Below are 17,819 nucleotides of genomic sequence, written 5' to 3' on the forward strand. Positions count from 1 at the left end.
CTGATTAAGGTTAGCGTTATTTTAGTTAAGGTCAATTTGTTTCACATTATCCTTCGATATATAACGTACTTAGCTCGATCTCAGTTATTAATAATTGTTAAGTTCGAGCTTGGTTCGGTTTGGAAATTCAACCCTAGATAGTACTGCAATTTTAAGAAGCTGAAGATTGCAGTCGAAGGCTGCACCCCCCGTTATCGTTCAGCCTCGACTATGATCATAAAATTTTTAGTTTTCCAGCAGCCGTGAACTCTTTTCAGCGGACGTGAAGATACTGCGACTGAAACCGAACCATTGTGAAAAATTGGGATAAATTGCAGGGTATATCGAGCCTTGATATCCGCAGCAGGGAACGAATCGCTCTGTAGGTTTTTGAAACGGAGCTTTTTCAGGGCCGTAGCGAGCGCGAACTGCCCTAGCTTCGCTTGCTGACTATAACCAGTATGACCTTGACCTATGTAGCTCCTTTCGCGCCGGCGTCGCAACATTCGAATTCCCCCCTCCCCGATTTTCACCCCTATCCCATTTTTCATTTTCTCAATCTGCTCTCCCTCTTTGATTTATGATGATTTAAACAGAAATCAAACAGTGGAGAATTATTTTTATAAAAGAAATATTTACTATAACTACGCAGGTCTTTTAATTCTACATTGAGCATGAAACAAAAAATAGTCGCTTGTGTTTCATTGGAATTTTTATTTTTGAAACTGTGGTAGGTGATTCTACGTGAAAATTGAGTAGAAAAAATAGAGGATTCTCGAAGATGCTGTCCTGCGACCGCCGACGACGACGTCATGGCCATGGCCACGGACGGGACGCTCGACGCCGAATCCTTCACACTCCGCACTCCGCCCAGTTCCAGTTCCACCACTTCCACCCAGCTCCACTAGGCGAGCCGAGTCGAGCCGCCTCGTCCTCCAGCAAAAGCAAGCAGTAACAGCTCGACCCTCGACCGGACCGATCAACTTGTGAACGCACAGATCTCTCGTCCAATCCAGGCTAGCCGTCTGCCATGCTACCCTTACCTGAAACATGCAGGTGGGTCCATTAAAAAAAAAGAAAAAAAAGACTTTTCAAAAAATTGTACAACCAGCCTCTCCTAATTTATCAAAAAAATCTCAAGCCTTAGTCTTGTTTACATTATTCGACAAAGCGCGGAGACTCGATATCTCTGCAAAAAGAAAACTCTCACTGACAACAGTAGAGTGACCGTCAAGGTCAACAATTGTAATAATTTTCTATAATTATTCCCAAATGGTTGTTTACTAAAAAACTCTCCTTTTTGGCAGCAATAAGCTTGGCCTTGTTAAATTCTTTTTTTCAGTCGATACAGCTGCTTTTATACTTGACTAATATTTTTTCAATGTTTCTTCGAAGGACACTGTCATTATCGTAGTATACTTCCCACTGTTTACACAAATACTTTGAACATTTTCACCGTTTACAAACGCGTTGTTTGGATCGAAAGGTACTTACCCTGTACTGTCATCCTATAACCGATAAAAAAAATATAATTAAAGAATTCTGGGCGAAGCATCGTTTTCTCTCGATTCTGCAAAGATCCGGCAACTGCATGTATATCCGATGGATCCCTCCCATGCACGTGGGTTTTTAATGCCCACGCACGAAACACGCGAATAGCATCCTGAACTTTAACGCGTTACTTTGCTTTTTTAATTTATTATTATATCTCTCTATATCGATCGCTTTGGTGCTTGCCAGAAGAGAAACCAGCGTAAGGTTATTTCTATATTTGGTATTGTAAAAATCGTGCGCGTTTCTTCAGAAGCCATTGAGGGAGCTTGGTCGGCTATGCCTCGGTGCGGCGATAGCAGGAAACGGAAGCGAAACCGGAAATGGAATCGGGGAAAATTTGGAAGGGGGGCCTGCTGAGGATGTTTGCAGCGAGAGTGCAGCAGCGGGACGAAGCGCGCTCCCTCTACTTCGCATATGGCCCAGCGAATCGCCAAGAACCCAGACGACCAATCAGGTCGAAGCATTCATCTTCCCAGATGCACCGGAGAGCGTGAACGATAGTGGAATAGAGTCTATACAGGTGATATATTGCTCACGAGACCACGAGAAAGAATTGGATATACACTGGATCTCTTATTTAAGAGAACCCTTTGTTTTTGTTTACATCTCAAAGGCATCACCATCGCCATGCGCTGGTGTAGTCAGCAACAGTCCCGCGGTCAGTCCTCAGCAGTCACGCCGAGCGAGCTTTCTGCACCCGGACCATGCACGACTGCAGCTCTACGGTGCAAGCAATCATTACTCGCGATCGAAGAGTCCATCGTTACCAGATGGAATCCCCATAGACGAGGAACCTGGACCAAACTTACCACCCAGTCCATCCAATTCCACGACCAGCAGCTTGCGCTCGATGCCCTGCACCTCGGCCATACACTCGCAAGATCGGCGTCGTAGCAGCAAGTAAACTATAACCTATATTTCTATAGAATTTTAGAAACTTGGAACAATAACATTTGCCCTACCGTCACGCGATATTCGTGTTAACGTCAAGGTATAATTTAGCCTTTCGAAAGATTAAATTATAGATATAATAAAACTTCGCCAGATTTGATTGTAAATCATTAAGAAATATTGGAGTGGTGCTGTGTTGTTTCGCGCATGCGCAGGCCGCTTGTAATTGTAGGTAAGGCAGGTTTACAACATTAAATTTAACAGTTATTTCTGTCACCAGGTACAGCATGTTCGACGCTTTGGATTTGGAGTACGCGTTGCTTCGTGCAGCTGCTCGTGGCTCGGTTGGTCCGTACTCCCTGTCGGAGTCTCTTCACAAGCTAACCTTCACCCAGAGTCTGGCTTTTCCAGCTTTGGCGAGGGGCCTGGCGTCAAAACAAAGTGCCCCTGCGAGAAGGCCTCAACCACACACCGAAGGTGCAGGCATGAATGCCTTTGCCAAAGTCGTCACGGCTCTGGTCCTCATGCTTGTCAGCGTTCTTGTGTTCGGCGTTGTTTACAAATTCGCGAAAACGTGAGGCTGGCTGCTGGCGCCCGAGCGCCAACCGTCAACACTGTGGCCCAGTCAAGACGGTGGAACCTCGGGCGCTGGCACCACTATTGCAGCTTGATCTAAAGTTCGATTACCACCCAGACCTTTCTTGCTCTGCGAGTCTCCAATTTTTCAACCTCGTACATTATATATATATATACATATAGAATATATAATTCGATCAAGACCAATCTCTCGATCATGGTCTTTTTAACCTCGGACGGGGCACTGGTTTTCTCAATTCTATACTGTAATCTATATAGCGTCTAAAACTTATCTTAATGGTGCCTTTGTCCATTTGTAAAGCGTAATTCATCAATTTTAGGAAAACAATCCTTCTCGACAACACTATCGACCCTATACAAGTGTCTCTTCAAGTGCTTTAAAACTTTCTTAATCGTGACAATCGCTGGAAGCCTGCTATATCTATATATCGTCCAGCATTAAATTTAAGTATTATTATTAACCTGATGCTACGGAGTGTACGTCGGTTCCGTTCATTTTTCGAGTATCGACGGTTCTTCGTTTTACCCTGATACCAATTGAGGAACATGCGTTAAAACCCAAAGGATGCGAGTTAAAAATATGTAGAGAGAAAAACGTTATCTCCAATGCTCAATCCCCAACAACTAGCTTGCGAGAGTTTCTATACTTTATCAGAGGAATTCTCGAAAATCTCTTTCTGCCTTTTACTTATCGGATGATAAACAGAGTTTCTCATTCGTAATAAATTTAAGTAAACTTATAAATACATAGTATACAGAATATTGTACATATTTATATATATATACATATATTATCTCTTTGTTACATTGTCAGCAACGAAACTTTTCGATGATAACGAAATGCGTCATGTACCAGTCTTTGCGATGAATATTGTGCTCGGAGAAAAAAATGCAGGAGCTCGATTCTTATCGATAAAATAATCTATTGTTTGAAAAACTTTAGCGTCCGACGAGAATCGTACACGTGCGCCTGCTTATCTCTGCGTGTACGTAACGAATGGCATGCTTTTATTTTTCCCCCTTTTATTTTCTACTTTAACGGAAAGTCTGTTTATCGATTAGCCACTAATACGAAGAAAAGAGGAACAACAGTCCACGAGACACAGAGATTCTAGAAAACTCAATAACTTTAGAAAAAAATGTCTATAGTATAATTCCTGTAATCCCCGTTGCATTATCGCTACTGTTTCTTCAATACTGCTGTATATATATATATATATTGATCACTATATTTGGGAGGATTGTGAGAGCAACCAAAATACCATGTAATACACCTATACCCTCGTGCCAATGCTATATACATCAATCTGTTCAACTATCTATCCATGCGATTGATCAATTATGCCGTTTGCTAATGAACAGGACGTTTTGCAATGATAAAAGAGAGAGTAAATAAATAAATACACGAAAGTGTATTTCCCTCTTACCTGCATCACTGCTCTGTTGCGTTTGTTTTTCTGGCAAGCCAAGAATGATGCAACGAGTGAGCGAAGGAATTAATGAAACAATAGGAACACGGAAAGTTTTTTTTTATATATTTTTGTCGATATTGATTAATTTACATGAGCGAAGTTTCTTCTTATTTAAACTTTGTGTCCTCTTAATATTTCTTCAATTTTGGGTCACTGCTTTAAATTTAAATATTCGGTAGGTACGTCCGTTTTGTTATTCCTTAGAATTCCACCCCCTTCCTTACCCTCTCAATTGCAATAATTTCTATATTTTTCTTTTTTTTTCCGTCAATAGGAATAATTTTTACATTTCTCCTTATTAAGTTCATTTGAAACTTTACAAGTAATATTTCTCCCCAATCTGTCACATCTATATAGTGTCTATAAGATATATCTACAATGAAACAACGATTCACCGGTTTACACGACTATACACTCGCTCCAAATCTCGTCTTCCTTTCCAAAAATCCCCCTCCCCCCTCCCCTCCCTCTCCGGTACGGTAAGTTTATTTACACAAAACTCTTCTTTATTGCTACTTTACAGAGTGCATTTGCAGACAATCTAATATTTGATCATTTCTCATCGTTTATTTATTTATTTTTCGTCTATTCCATCGACCGAAAAGTTTTTGAGAATCACGGTACATCAACAATGATTACACAGGATCTAACTAAATTATAAATGGCTTTCATCAACATTTATCGACGAAGAATAAAAATTTCTTTTGTGCGAAACTTTGATTTAGACTTTTTCTCGGTGATAAATGAATTTGAGGAAAATTAGAATCTAGAAAGAACAGTGGACAGTTGTGTATGTGTGTGTGTGTTTGTGTGCATATCATCTCATCTCGGGGGTATTGGTTACAATATTCACACTCTTCTTCGTTTTATCGTCCAGTCGATTACACGTGAGCTCACGTTGCCTAGTTAGGCCGTACATTCCTATTCGACACACTTATAATCCCAATTGTCTTTTGTCATTTACGTATCGACATAAATGCTCTTACCACTCTATTATCAATTATCGCGAATAGATCATTTAAAATCATTTATGCGCGAATTTATGATAGCTTGGTCTGTGATAAGCTCGGCGACTCGGAGTGTAGAAAAATAAATTGTATTATTTTGGAGGACACAAATATACATATACATATAGTCTTTCAAAGAACGGTATATTTTTCGTTTTCGACTAGTATACCATTTGGCTGCTCAGAGAGGCCAAAATTTCTTTGGTTTAATGCTAAGTATCCAATATGCAGTCGTGTGCGCCTTGTAACTCTCGATTAATAATTATATCTACATGGCTTATGACCTTGCGGCCTTATCAAAGTTTTCGCCAGGCTAAAACAATTATCGTCTCCCAGAATCGTCCCCCCTATACTCTACGTTAATATCGCGCTTCCAAAATTAAGGGACTTTCAATAAATTCAATAAGAGCTTTTATGAATTACAACACTGAAAATTTTAATGGACGACGACGAATTTATCACAGACGCGTCGCGGAAAATACTCAGGACAAAATTACTCTCCCTCTCTCTCTCTCTCTCTCTTACATCCCTTTTCCATATTTACAGCCCTCTTAACCCTTTTCAGCTTCTTTGCTGAAAGGATGTAACAACTAGAAAATTCATTCACATATCAAAGACCACGAGGTGACTCTGGTTTTTCCACTAGACGATAGTGTTTACATGTGAGCGAGAGAGAGAGAGAGAGAGAGAGAGAGAGAGAGAGAGAGAGAGAGAGAGAGAGAGAGAGTGAGAGAGAAAGAGAAGGAAAGTGAAGGGGCAGGGGTAGGAGGAGGACAGATCGTCAAGGAAGTAAAATAGTAGTAGTAGTATTAGTACGATCGCGCCTGATGACGAAAGAAGCTCTTTTCCAAGCCCTGTTAGAGCCATTGAACTATTGGTAGATGATGGGATGAGTAGGCTCGACTGGAAGGTCACTGTCCAAATCCAAGGACACTCCATCCTTCGATACCAAATAATGCGTAAGTAATTGTCCCTTACCCTTGACGAATACCAAACCACGTTGCTCGAAACCAAACCCAAACGGTTCGAGAATCTTCCTAGTCTCATCAGTAACCTGCAAGAGGAGAAAAATATTAATGATTACAAAAAAAAAACTCTAAAAGCCACACCCATCTTCAAGATCTATCTCAAACCAATCAGCACAACCTGAATGCATCCAACTTTTCCAGTACTCTCCATCCTAGAAGCAACGTTCACAGTATTGCCCCATATATCATAATGAGGCTTTCTGGCTCCAATAACTCCAGCCGTCACCGGTCCATGATTGATTCCCATTTTCAATACAAAATGATTGAAGCTCTGCTCGTTTATGCAAGAGAGCGCCTGCTTCAATTCCAGAGCAAATTCCACAAGGATCGAGAGATGAGTCCACCTAGGCTCATCCTGAGCATCGGCTGATTCCGTGATACCCGACGCAGCCATGTAAGTCGAGCCAATCGTCTTGATCTTGATGATGTCCTTGAACTTCTTCTGATCCAGTAGCTGAAAAAAGCAAGGTCCTCAGGAGTCACGTACGAGACAAAGGAACCATGCAAAGAAAAGGAAATAATCTCACAGCGTCAAAGTCAGAAATGACCTCGTTGAGAAATCTGAGGCACTCGAGGCCCTGATTATTGATGCTCTCCTCGCTGTAGAAGTCGGCAAAGTTGGGCATACTGGCGAACAGTACTCCAACCTCCGCGTAACTCTGACTGTACAGATCGTCGTGATGCCTCGCTCGCGACAGGAAATACGTGGCCACGTGGGGTGGTAGGATGTTGAAGATCAACGCACCGTTTCTTCGTTTCATGTCCGCTGCCCTCTCCCTCTGAGCAGCCACCTCTCTCCCACGGAGGTACAGAGTTCTCCTGGCCTTTTCTCCCTAAAATCGGAGGAATTTTACCTTGAGGTGCGCGAAACTAGTCCGAAGAGGACGCAGGATTGCTTATACATATGGACACTCACGTATCTCGCGACGATCACGAGAGCAGTAGCGATGGTCAATATAGTGGCGGACAAGGAATATTTAAGTGGAAAAGGAACGGGTCCTGGTGGTGTCGAGGCGATGTCTTCGCGATCCAGGCTATGTCCCAGGAACATTATATTCAGGCAGCACTGTGCACCGGCCAGAAGATACATTAGGAACGCTTTGCGCATATAGCAGAGATAAGTTGGCATCGATATAGTTATCAGTGCCAGGACCCCCACGTACGAGTAGTAAGATGGATAAGGACATTTTGCTTGATGGCTACTCGAGCTATTGACCGGTGGCTCGATCTCGTCGATTATCGCGCAATTTCCCTGCAAACGTGACGTTTGGATTATCGAGGAGCAGTACTTGGAAGAGTCAATTGATGGATGTTGTATATATATATATAGTAAGAGGATGGTTCACCATATCTAGAAGTAGAAATACGATGAGAGAAAATGTCATGAGATAGGACAGGGTCCTTCTGAGCCAGGCTGCCCTAACGGCACTACCGAGGCAAGTGGCACCAGCCAGCACCACCCCGAAGAGTGCAACCACGCCAGCTCCTCCCCAGGTGAAAGGACTCCAAGGCTGCAACCTCCAGACAGGCGAAGCGCAGAGTACAGTGAGTGGTCCGCCTAACAAGGAGAGTGGCGAGAACGCCTCTTCTCCACGGTGAAAACCCTTCTCGACGCTCGCCTCTTTAAAATGTAACGTCAACCAAGATGCTTGACCCTTGAGATTTGCTGCACCACCTGAAATTTCAACTCCTGTAGCGTGAGAATTCTCTCTCTATATATATGGATGATATATATCTCCAATTAACAAGTGGTATGCACACGTATATTTGCGATATACACAACGCACACACCTTTGCTATCGAGCTCCTTCCTCAAACGTTGGCGAAACTCCTCAGAGTCCTCGTTGTGTCTCTTGGTGCTCTCGATGAATTTTCTCGAAGCTTCGACATCGGCCAACGATGCCAAACTTTTCGTCACTGCCGGTTTGAATGGTCTCAGTGCTCTTACGATAAAGTACGTTACCAATCCAGCCCTTTGCAAAGCTTCCTCCCTCTTCTCCCCGTACGCCGGTTCCACCTCGAATTCACCGTTCAAGAAGCTCAACGTTGTGTTGGAAATGTGCACCCTCCTACGTGACGACCATACGTAAACATGAAAAATCTCTTGATTGGAGTGGGGGAGGGGGGGGGGGGAATGGAAGATTTCTTGGCTATCAAAGAAAATTAGCTTTTGACCCACCCTGCCTTCCCACTACTCTCCATTTTATTCGCCAGTTCCACGTCCTTGCTGTATACGTCGAATTGCCACTGCCTCTGGCCAAGGACACCAGCCAATACAGCCCCCGTATGAATACCCACTCTCATGTCGACAGGACTGTTGGTCGTTTGCTGGACGTACTTGATCGCCTCCACCATCGACAGTCCCATGTGCACGCAGAGAATCGCGTGGTCTGGCCTTTCCACGGGTGCTCCACTTATGCAGTAGTAACAGTCACCCAATATCTTGATTCTCAACTGTTCGTACCTGCGTAATATTCCTATGGATACTATGGGTACTGTGCGTGTCGATGCAACGATATATATTAAAGTGGGAATGTGTATCTGTGTATATATATATATATATATGTACACGAAAAACACACTTGAAGACTTAATAAAATTAACGGGAGACAGCGTTAGTAGTATGCGTAAATATATACTACTACACTTTCTCGCTTCATTATCGTTGTGCTGATGTACATGAATCCCTATTGGGACCATACAAGCCTACACAGTGATAGTTAAGAGAGAATACGTAACTGTATAAACGTAAATGAAAAAAGTCTGGCAAAAATGACAAAATTTACCGATAATTAGAACTGTAATGAATCTGAAAAAATGAAAATCGAGAAGATAATGCTAATTTGTCGTCATCGCTAAACAAAACAGAAAAATAGTAATATACAGGTTCTAAAATTGCTACGAGTGCTAATAATCCGGTAAAATGCGTTATCATAGAAATTTCGTGATTAATTATTAATTTTATAAAAGAACTCTGTGTTTTCGTTGAAATTTAAAGATCGTCCGACTAGTACGGTCCGAATCCGCTGGAAAAACCTTCTGAACGTAACGCAACAGTGCAGTGTGCACATAGCGAATATCCGTTTTCAGGCATCGCGTACCGCATCGCGAAGCGGGATTTAACGAGGGAGCCAGACGTCCCTGGACGCGCGCGATTATCGATTGCTTCCTCGTCCTCGAAGGACTCTCCTCGCACACGGCTGGTCTTATAAATAAAATTTCTATCGGCGCGTGGCTCTCCACGTTCGAGAAAGAGAGAGATGATCGAGTAACGGAAACTGCTGGAGCAAGGATTTACCTCTCGCTGAGCTGATCGAATCTGGCGAAGAGCTCGTTGAGGATTTTCACGAGCTCGCTGGCGCTGTAAGTCGACGATATCGCCGTGAAACCCACTATATCCGCGTACAAGATCGAGACGTTCTCGTGTCTGGACATGTAAATCTTTTTGAATTGCGTGTCCATGGAGGCACCGAGGTCCTGCCTCATCATAACAGCCACGTGTTCCGGCAGGACGCTCAGCAGGAGCCTCTCCTGCTCGGCGCTTTGCTCCTCGATCACCAATTGCACCTCCAGACTCTGTCTCGTCTCCAGGAAGGCTCGTCGCTGCTGGAATTCCGCCAGTGAATAATTGGCGGCTCCTAGGATCACGGCACCAGCCGACAGTGTCACCGTCAGGATCTGCAAATCATCGGTGAAAAGTCAATGTTATTACCCTCGATTCTCCCACTCGCATTTCAGACATTCAACGTGCGACCGAGATTCATGGTGCTAATTTTGGTAGAACTGATGAATCAGGTAACAAATTGTTTCGTTCTACAAGGATACAGGAGATTGGAAGTCGAGCTTCACTCGCGTAAATGATGAAGAGATCAGTATCGTTTTCTATGTAGTTGTTGCAAAATTATAGGAATTTATGTGTATGTGTATACTGTGTAATACCAACACAGCGTAGAATTTGACAGAATCAGCGAGATGGGACCACAAACCGTTTAATTCCACGCTGATCCAATCGATTGGAACTCGAGGTTGACTCGTGTGAATACTGAGGAGACCAGCGAACGTTCCCCATCGTTGCGAAAAAACTATTGTGAATCGTGTGGGTATATATACTGTGCTATACCAATACAGCTTCACAGCTAGCTCTATTTTAAACTACCATTCACCGAACTCTACTCGAGTGTCACTAACGACTTTTGCTGCAACGCCACGTGCTAGCCACGTTCCAGACACTTATCCAGTTAGTCCATCTGAGAAATCACTGATCGATCATAAAAGTACGTATATACCGTATAGAGTACCTACTGGAAAACCACAATTAGTATCGAACGCATGAAAATTTAATTCGTGGGGAAAATCAATATGGCGGAGGATGGCACGTTACATCTCTTTTCGAGTATATATATATATATATATATATATACAAGGATAAATAATAATGAGAGTAATTCTAGGGGAGGCATATGTATAGGACCCGTCAGATAAAGCACCTCAAACCATGGAGACATAAAATTCTGTTTATACTCGACACTATAAGAAAGATGAATTTTTTTTTATATGACCTTTCCTCAGCGTCTTTTGATTAGCACTTAAAAAGGTCATGTACAAAAGATTGATATCTCTTATAGTTACAAAGATAAACACACTTTTATGTCCATCTTCTGGGTCATTTTATCTAGTGGACTCTGTATATATATATATATATACAAGCGTGTACTTACCAGGACATCGAGAGGAGTTTGAGTCGGGGCCTTGGAAAGTCCAACGACAGAGACGATGTAGGTAGCGGCCGTTCCCAAGCCAAGAAGGTAGCACAGTGGTAGTCTGAGGGGTAGGGTGGCGAAGAGGAGGTAGAGCAGTAGCAAGAGCCATCCGAGGCCGTCCCTTGGTGTGACCTCGCTACTCTTGTGAAACAGCTGAGAGAGTAACTCGGCGGTCGAGAGTTGCCAGGCCACGTGGGGCACGATCGACCAGAGCACGTCTCTCGCACGACTGCTACTCTCGGCCCAGGCCAAGAGGCCCAGATTCACTCCGACGTAAACAGCTGTTATTCCCCGGATGGCCAACTCGCTACCGGGGATCGCCGCCGTGTATAAACCATAAATAGTGGCGGAGAGGAGGAAGCACTCCAGTCCACCGCGACGCTGCTGCAGCGAGGATGCCTGATAAAGCTTCTCCAACTGTGCATTGCTGAAACTGGTCCTCAAGAGATTCGACGGTCTACCCGACGCAAGGTACGAATCCTCGTTCAGAGTCTCCACTCGATCCGGCATACTTGATCCTCTCGCTCCTATCTCTCTCTCTCTCTCTCTCTCTCTATATTCACTCCCCACCACTCTCTCAATTGCCTCTCATTTTTTACAACCACACCAAGTTGCAATTTTTCTTTCCAACGTGCAATCTTTCCCTCCTACGTGGTTCTCCTCATTCTCGTTTGATCGCTCGTTCCAATTGTCATTCTTCCGCGAGGAGGAGCTCTGCTGTCAAGAGGCGAGGTGACTAGGCTGGGCGAGGTCGAGCGAAACTTGCCGCAAAGTGGATGATCGCCGTGCACGATCGGCCCGAGTTTTCGTTTCGGTGCAAGGAAAGGCCAACAGCGCGCGGGGTTTATTGTGATGATGGTCTAGGCAGGCAGCCAGGCGTGCACGCACGCACGCACGCACGCACGCATGCACGCACGCACGCACGCACACGGAGCTGCACCGACCACTCTCGGATGCAGCAGCCGCGCACGCGGAACTGCCCGGGTTACTACTACCACCGGCGGCCACTTCTCTTTCCTGCTCTCTTTGTCCCCTTCCACTTTCTTCTCTGCGCACCACGGAGTCTCCTCTTCACCAACCAACAATCTCCCCACCCCCTCACCCTACGGTAGTCCAGGCGTGCGCCATGGAACCCCTCGACTCGACCCTACTCGGGTCGATATTAACCATCACGAGCTCTACACTTTTTCTCCCTCCCACCCACCCTCTCTACCCCTTTTTACCTCCCCCTTATACCACTTTATTCCTTTTCCTTTCTAGAACCGTGAAACGAGCAGATAATCTTCCGCCGGAATAATTTCTGCATTTTCCCACCGCTATTGCTCCAATGTTTCACTATGATAGTATATAGATGTATACCTGAGGAACGATCGACCAGAGAACGATCAATGTATCATAGTTTCCAAGGGAGAATGCCTTTATACTTGCACTTTTGCTGTATACACTCCTTTTATTATAACAACGTGTACTTATACTGTATATACAGACCTGCGTCATTGGCTTTGACAAAACGATAACATATTGAATAGTTTTACAAGATTTAGATATTCGGATTCGTTCCTCTTCTAGGAATCGCTAGTTCAAAAGCTTTCCCGTGCAAATAATAGATACATGAGCTAATATTACAAAATCTCCAGGATATCCTCAGAACGTTCCAAGGATGTACCCATGTCCCATAAACATGCAGAGAGTATCCCCTGAATGTCGTGTGCTACTGGGGTAGATGGGGATTATTAAAAAGAAGCATAAATACTACGCGGTTCTCTTTTATTTATTACAAGAAACAATTATTTGAACGAGGAAAAATAGCAAGTGTAAAAATATGATTTATCGCGTTGGGAGATTAATCCTCCATAATTCGGAGAACTTCTTCGGGTGCCGTGTAGCCGAGCGCATACATCTCCTTGACTACTTTTGGGACACTGCAGAGGGCATTGAACCATTGATGATAAGGCAGCTCCTCCCTTATACCTCCGTACATCTTTGGCAAGTACTCCGGTGAAATGTGTCTGTGGAAGCTTGCCATATCCGAACCGTGGAAGAATATCTTCTCCTTCATTTTGGCGTTGAGCAGTGGTTTGAACACCGCGAACATAGCGTCGAACACCCAGGATTGATTCAAGATGTGTATAGCGTGCGTTTTCATAGGATGCGAGGTTACCATTAACGATATTACCATACTGGCAACCTGGAAAAAATTTGAGGTTAGCTCGGTCGGTAATGCAGTGAGCGAGGATGCGCGCGCATACGATCCCTAAGAAGTAAACAGCACCCACCTGTGGAGTTATCGTCCATACATGATTCATCGTAATGCCCTTCAAATCAAAGACAACCACACCACCTAGTATCTGCGCCCTGGGCTCGAGAATCCCGATTTCGAGGATGATCACGGTCCCCTTGAACAACTCGTCGATAGAAAATTTCCGCGGATCCCAGTTGCCCAGTCGGTAAATCATCATCCGTCGTCCGCACGGAGTCCTATAAGCCGGTACAGTCATCACATCGTCGTCACCGAGATGCGAAAGCTGCAGGGGATTTACTCCACGATGGATCTCCGGATGAGCCTCCTTGAACTCGAAATACCTCACCATCTGTTCTCAATTTTGTGTTTTTGGTTTCTCTTAATAATACATATATTTGTTGCACAAGCTGAAAATCTTTAAAAACCTATTGTTCGTAATGCCGGACGGAGGGGAAATATATATATTAACGAGACTGATTATTGTTGGAGCGATTGACAATTTCGAAAGACTCTAGGCTTCTGGAAGGCATGCTTCGCGATGCAGGTACAGTGCGAGGCTAACCTCTCCTTGGCATAATTGCGCAATAGCACCGTGATCGCGTGATAGCTTGAGCGATAGAAACGTTCAATTTTCAAAGCCGATAATACTATATACACTCGAACCTCCTCGATGATGAGAAGAATTAGGACGTTCTCGTCTAGGGTGTGGTACCAAAATGGAGATTTTGAAATATAATATGTATATATGTGTAAACACACGCACCAGCCTGTGTGCTCGGTAAATATTAAAGTTCCTAGCACGTAGGAACCTGATGAGGAATTCGTCGTCCATTCGGTTGGGAAGACACTCCCCTCGTTCTGTGAACAGTGAAGAAAAAGGGGGGGGGGGGAGAAGAAAAGTTTGTTGCAAGTACATAAAGGCACCGTCGGAAGTGGCGTTCTAGTTTTGGCATATTTTTTGCACGCGCATATAATATACACAAAGTATGCATAAAGTATACTAAAGTGTAGAATGCCATTTCTGGCGGTGCCTGTACATCTCCTGGCTGAGCCGCGGCTAATTACCGTAAATCAAGTCTCGTAGTTCCTGAAGAGTTTGACACTTGACCTCGTCGCTCTCGCCCACTTCTGTACGCGCGAATTCTAGCGTCTCCTCGTCGGTTGGTTCCTCGAAATCCAGAATCAGTTCCTCGTCCTTCCTTGTTACCCTCCCGTCCTTCCCCCACTTCTCCTCCCCTTCCTCAGGCATCTCTTCAAAGTTGCAATCCACGCCAATCTCTAATTCCTCATCTCGAAGACTCTCCCTCGTCCTCCTCTGGTGCGGCTTTCTTCTCGCGAAACACAAATGCAAAGTGAGTCGACTCTTGATCGAGTTTAATTATCACGAAAACTATATATATATATATATATATATATATATGTATACACTGTGCGTTGATATATAAAGCTGGACTGGACAAACCTGCTATTCGACAAAAGACGCTTCGGATCGTCCAATATAATTTTCTGTTCTTTGTGAATCGTTCTCTTCTCATCGTTTTTCGTCCCTTCGCTTGCTTCTCTCGATCGCTCTTCCCCCTGCGAACAGACGTCGCCATTTTTAGCATTAGCGTCTTTCACGAGCGTGGTAGACGTTGACATTTAGAATTTTCTCGAGCCACTTGATTCTCGCAAAGTTGCCTTTGTTCTTCACTTCCGCTTGCGGAGAATATCCACGACTATCGTTACAAGCGTCATTCGCAACTGGCGAGTTTCTTTCGCTGCAGGTTTCAAGTGGCGAGGCAACTTTTCTACGCACAGTTTGCCTAAGTGACGGAGCGCGTTAGAAAAAGAGTTAGAGGAAGAGAGGGGGGAGGAGGAGACGCCAATAGGAGGAAAATCACTGTTTGTCTAACACTTTTTATTTCACGCGTTTAAAGTGTATCGACTATTCGTTATTTCCGAGCGCACATCTCCCCTCCCCCCTTTCCAAGAATCGATCAGCGAAGAATAGCGATCGCGCGCGTCGCGAAGAGAGACGCAGCGAAAACAAAAGCAAGAGCGAAAACGAGGCACGGCAGTGGAGACCGTTGAGAGTTGAAATCGAAAGCGAAAAGGCAGGAGCACACTCGATACTACCGGTGATGTAACGAAACTGGGTTACGAACAGTCTCGACGAATACCAAAATTCCCTCTTACCTGCATCCTTTCTCGCGGTCCTTTTACTTTCTATCAGTAACTGCTGCAAACTGCAGCAGCGATCGAAACTCAAACTCTGGCGTCTCGCCACTTCTACCGTAATATACCACGTTATCCGCATTATCCTCCATCAACGATCCCCCCCCTACCCCCCTCTCTCTATATATATCTCTATCCCCGTCTCTCTCTCTTACAGACATGTCTCATTTACGCGTATAAAACATTCACTAAACTCTAACGATTTATCACCTACGATAGTTATTTTTAATAGCTACAATCTTCCGCTTTTGCAATATTACCCTATTCACTTTACATATAATCTGTTTGGCCATTATTCGATGGATATTTTCTATTTCTACATTTTTTTCTTTTTATACACAATCATTAGCGTCGACTAAAAGCCACGCGTTCTTAATCCAATTGATCCTTGAGCTCTCATCGGTTTCCAGAGATTAATCATGTTTTTACCGGTCAGTTTGTATATGTACCTATATATGTTCCATTGTTTACCTCACTGGCCCGGGTATCTCGCGCAAATCTTTCGATTTTATATCGCAACGATAGAGTCGCGTTTTATTACGCGTCATTATACGAATGTTTGTACACAATAACAATGCGGTACGAGCGTTTTGGCTTCTTAAGAAGGTATTATCAGTGTCGAATCTTGTAAACAAGACCGTCTTAAGACCGGGTGATCTTTTTCTCTCACCATGGAAAGAAAAAGGACAATCGATGCTTATCTTGTTTATAAGATCTCACCGTGAATAACCCCCTAAGAAATTCTGTGTAACGCGCGTGTATATACTACCTTTCTCTCCGTGCGCAGGAAGCAGTCGCGGATAGGCTGACTCTGTTTGTGTCGTTGACTTTGGTTGCGAGAAAATTGATTGCGACACAGGCCGATGATGGAACTGACGGAAGCTCGCTCCTATGGAGGAAATGAAAGACGAGTCTCGACGTTCGATTATCGTTTTACGATCTTTTTACTTTCCAGTGATGGGATTTTTCGGATCAAACGCTAGGACGATCCTAGCTTGATCCTAGTGGATCAACGATCTAGCGAGTACTGCCAATGCATCGACAGTGTATACACCAAGCAACTTTCGACGCTCTTCCGCATCTAGCGATATTATTCCGCACCGAGGCGAGAAAGTTGCAAGACCGCTATGGCACAATCACCTTTCCAGCGGTGCGAGCGAGTTCAGCCGGCCATGGGTCGTCTCGCGTTCCTCATCGCGATTCATCTCTTTCCATCTCTCTCTGTCTGTATATATTTGTCTACCTCTACATTAGTTTCGTTTTCAAGCAACTCTTTGCAACCTTTTCATTGTTTCCTATGTAAGTTCCCCTGTTGAAAAAATTTTCAAAATATGTTATTGATTATCACTGATACGACTCGCTATCTCTGGCTTTGTGTTTTATTTATGTTTACTAATATTATTTTCAAACGACTTTTTGCAATATTTGCATGCAATTTCCCTTCTTGGTTAAATGTTCAAAATCGTTTATATTGGGTGGTACCCCTCCGATGCGATTCCCCATAGCCGGCGATTTCTCCACGCGAAGGAAATTGAAACATTCGACGAACCGAGTTAGCAGATATCGAAACACCGAGGCAGTCATTGCAGCCACTTCTCGTCGAGTTAACTCATACTTTAATTATATTTCTTTCTCAGTCTTGTACGGTTGCAACGACCTCTACTTAATTTCAAGCATTCTTCAATTATTATATAGTATTCCGCAGTCATGAATCAACCAGACACCCGATTCCCCTTCTAACAATGTCTTCTTCCTCGTATTCATAGTATAAATATATATGTGTGCGTACATAAACACACACAGAATCTGTTTGTTCCCCACCATCCAATCCCATCCGACGCATGCATACAGCATCGTGTATAAAAACGTCCCCTTCTTCGACTTAACTTCTCAAACAGGAATAATCCATAAATATGTAAATTAGGGGAAAAAATCAAGTCCATTGCGCGCAGGAGCTTCATGAATTTCATATTGACCGTGGAGCAGAAAAACCTGATAAATTATGCAGATCCGTTGCTTAGTTTTCCCTCGAATCAGAGACCACAACTCCTAATTTTCATATATATATATAT

At 43.8% G+C, this 17,819-nt stretch overlaps 3 protein-coding genes across 5 annotated transcripts; 1 reads left to right on the forward strand and 2 right to left on the reverse strand.

Moving 5' to 3' along the window:
* Positions 1-905: 905 nt before the first annotated feature.
* LOC136777044 (uncharacterized) lies at positions 906-4,919 on the forward strand. The gene is made up of 4 exons (XM_066733077.1): positions 906-1,035; positions 1,784-2,053; positions 2,147-2,433; positions 2,705-4,919. Exons 1-4 carry the CDS (start codon positions 1,030-1,032, stop codon positions 3,000-3,002), a joined length of 861 nt encoding a protein of 286 aa, XP_066589174.1. The 5' UTR covers positions 906-1,029; the 3' UTR covers positions 3,003-4,919.
* A 1,251-nt stretch (positions 4,920-6,170) lies between these two features.
* Positions 6,171-12,283, reverse strand: Ac3 (Adenylate cyclase 3). The gene is made up of 9 exons (XM_066733051.1): positions 11,247-12,283; positions 9,827-10,206; positions 8,708-8,992; positions 8,320-8,597; positions 7,875-8,203; positions 7,445-7,780; positions 7,056-7,361; positions 6,647-6,982; positions 6,171-6,554 (listed from the first exon to the last, which is right to left on the reverse strand). The coding sequence occupies exons 1-9, from the start codon at positions 11,796-11,798 to the stop codon at positions 6,372-6,374; spliced, it is 2,985 nt and encodes a 994-aa protein (XP_066589148.1). The 5' UTR covers positions 11,799-12,283; the 3' UTR covers positions 6,171-6,371.
* A 755-nt stretch (positions 12,284-13,038) lies between these two features.
* On the reverse strand, positions 13,039-17,347 carry LOC136776655 (alpha-tocopherol transfer protein-like). 3 transcript variants are annotated; one of them, XM_066732359.1, is made up of 6 exons: positions 16,517-17,347; positions 14,993-15,108; positions 14,596-14,858; positions 14,294-14,388; positions 13,565-13,879; positions 13,039-13,476 (listed from the first exon to the last, which is right to left on the reverse strand). In XM_066732359.1, exons 3-6 carry the CDS (start codon positions 14,777-14,779, stop codon positions 13,132-13,134), a joined length of 939 nt encoding a protein of 312 aa, XP_066588456.1. In that variant the 5' UTR covers positions 14,780-14,858; positions 14,993-15,108; positions 16,517-17,347; the 3' UTR covers positions 13,039-13,131. The 3 variants fall into 3 exon arrangements, with proteins under 3 accessions (XP_066588456.1, XP_066588455.1, XP_066588454.1); XM_066732358.1 differs by lacking the exon at positions 16,517-17,347 and adding an exon at positions 15,709-15,795; XM_066732357.1 differs by lacking the exon at positions 16,517-17,347 and having other exon boundaries at positions 14,993-15,643.
* Positions 17,348-17,819: the final 472 nt, after the last annotated feature.

This window comes from Prorops nasuta, unplaced genomic scaffold (genome assembly GCF_024137725.1).
Source record: "Prorops nasuta isolate Cenicafe-Biocafe unplaced genomic scaffold, Cenicafe_Pnas_1.2 PNAS00010, whole genome shotgun sequence".
In the NCBI taxonomy this organism is placed as follows: domain Eukaryota; kingdom Metazoa; phylum Arthropoda; class Insecta; order Hymenoptera; family Bethylidae; genus Prorops; species Prorops nasuta.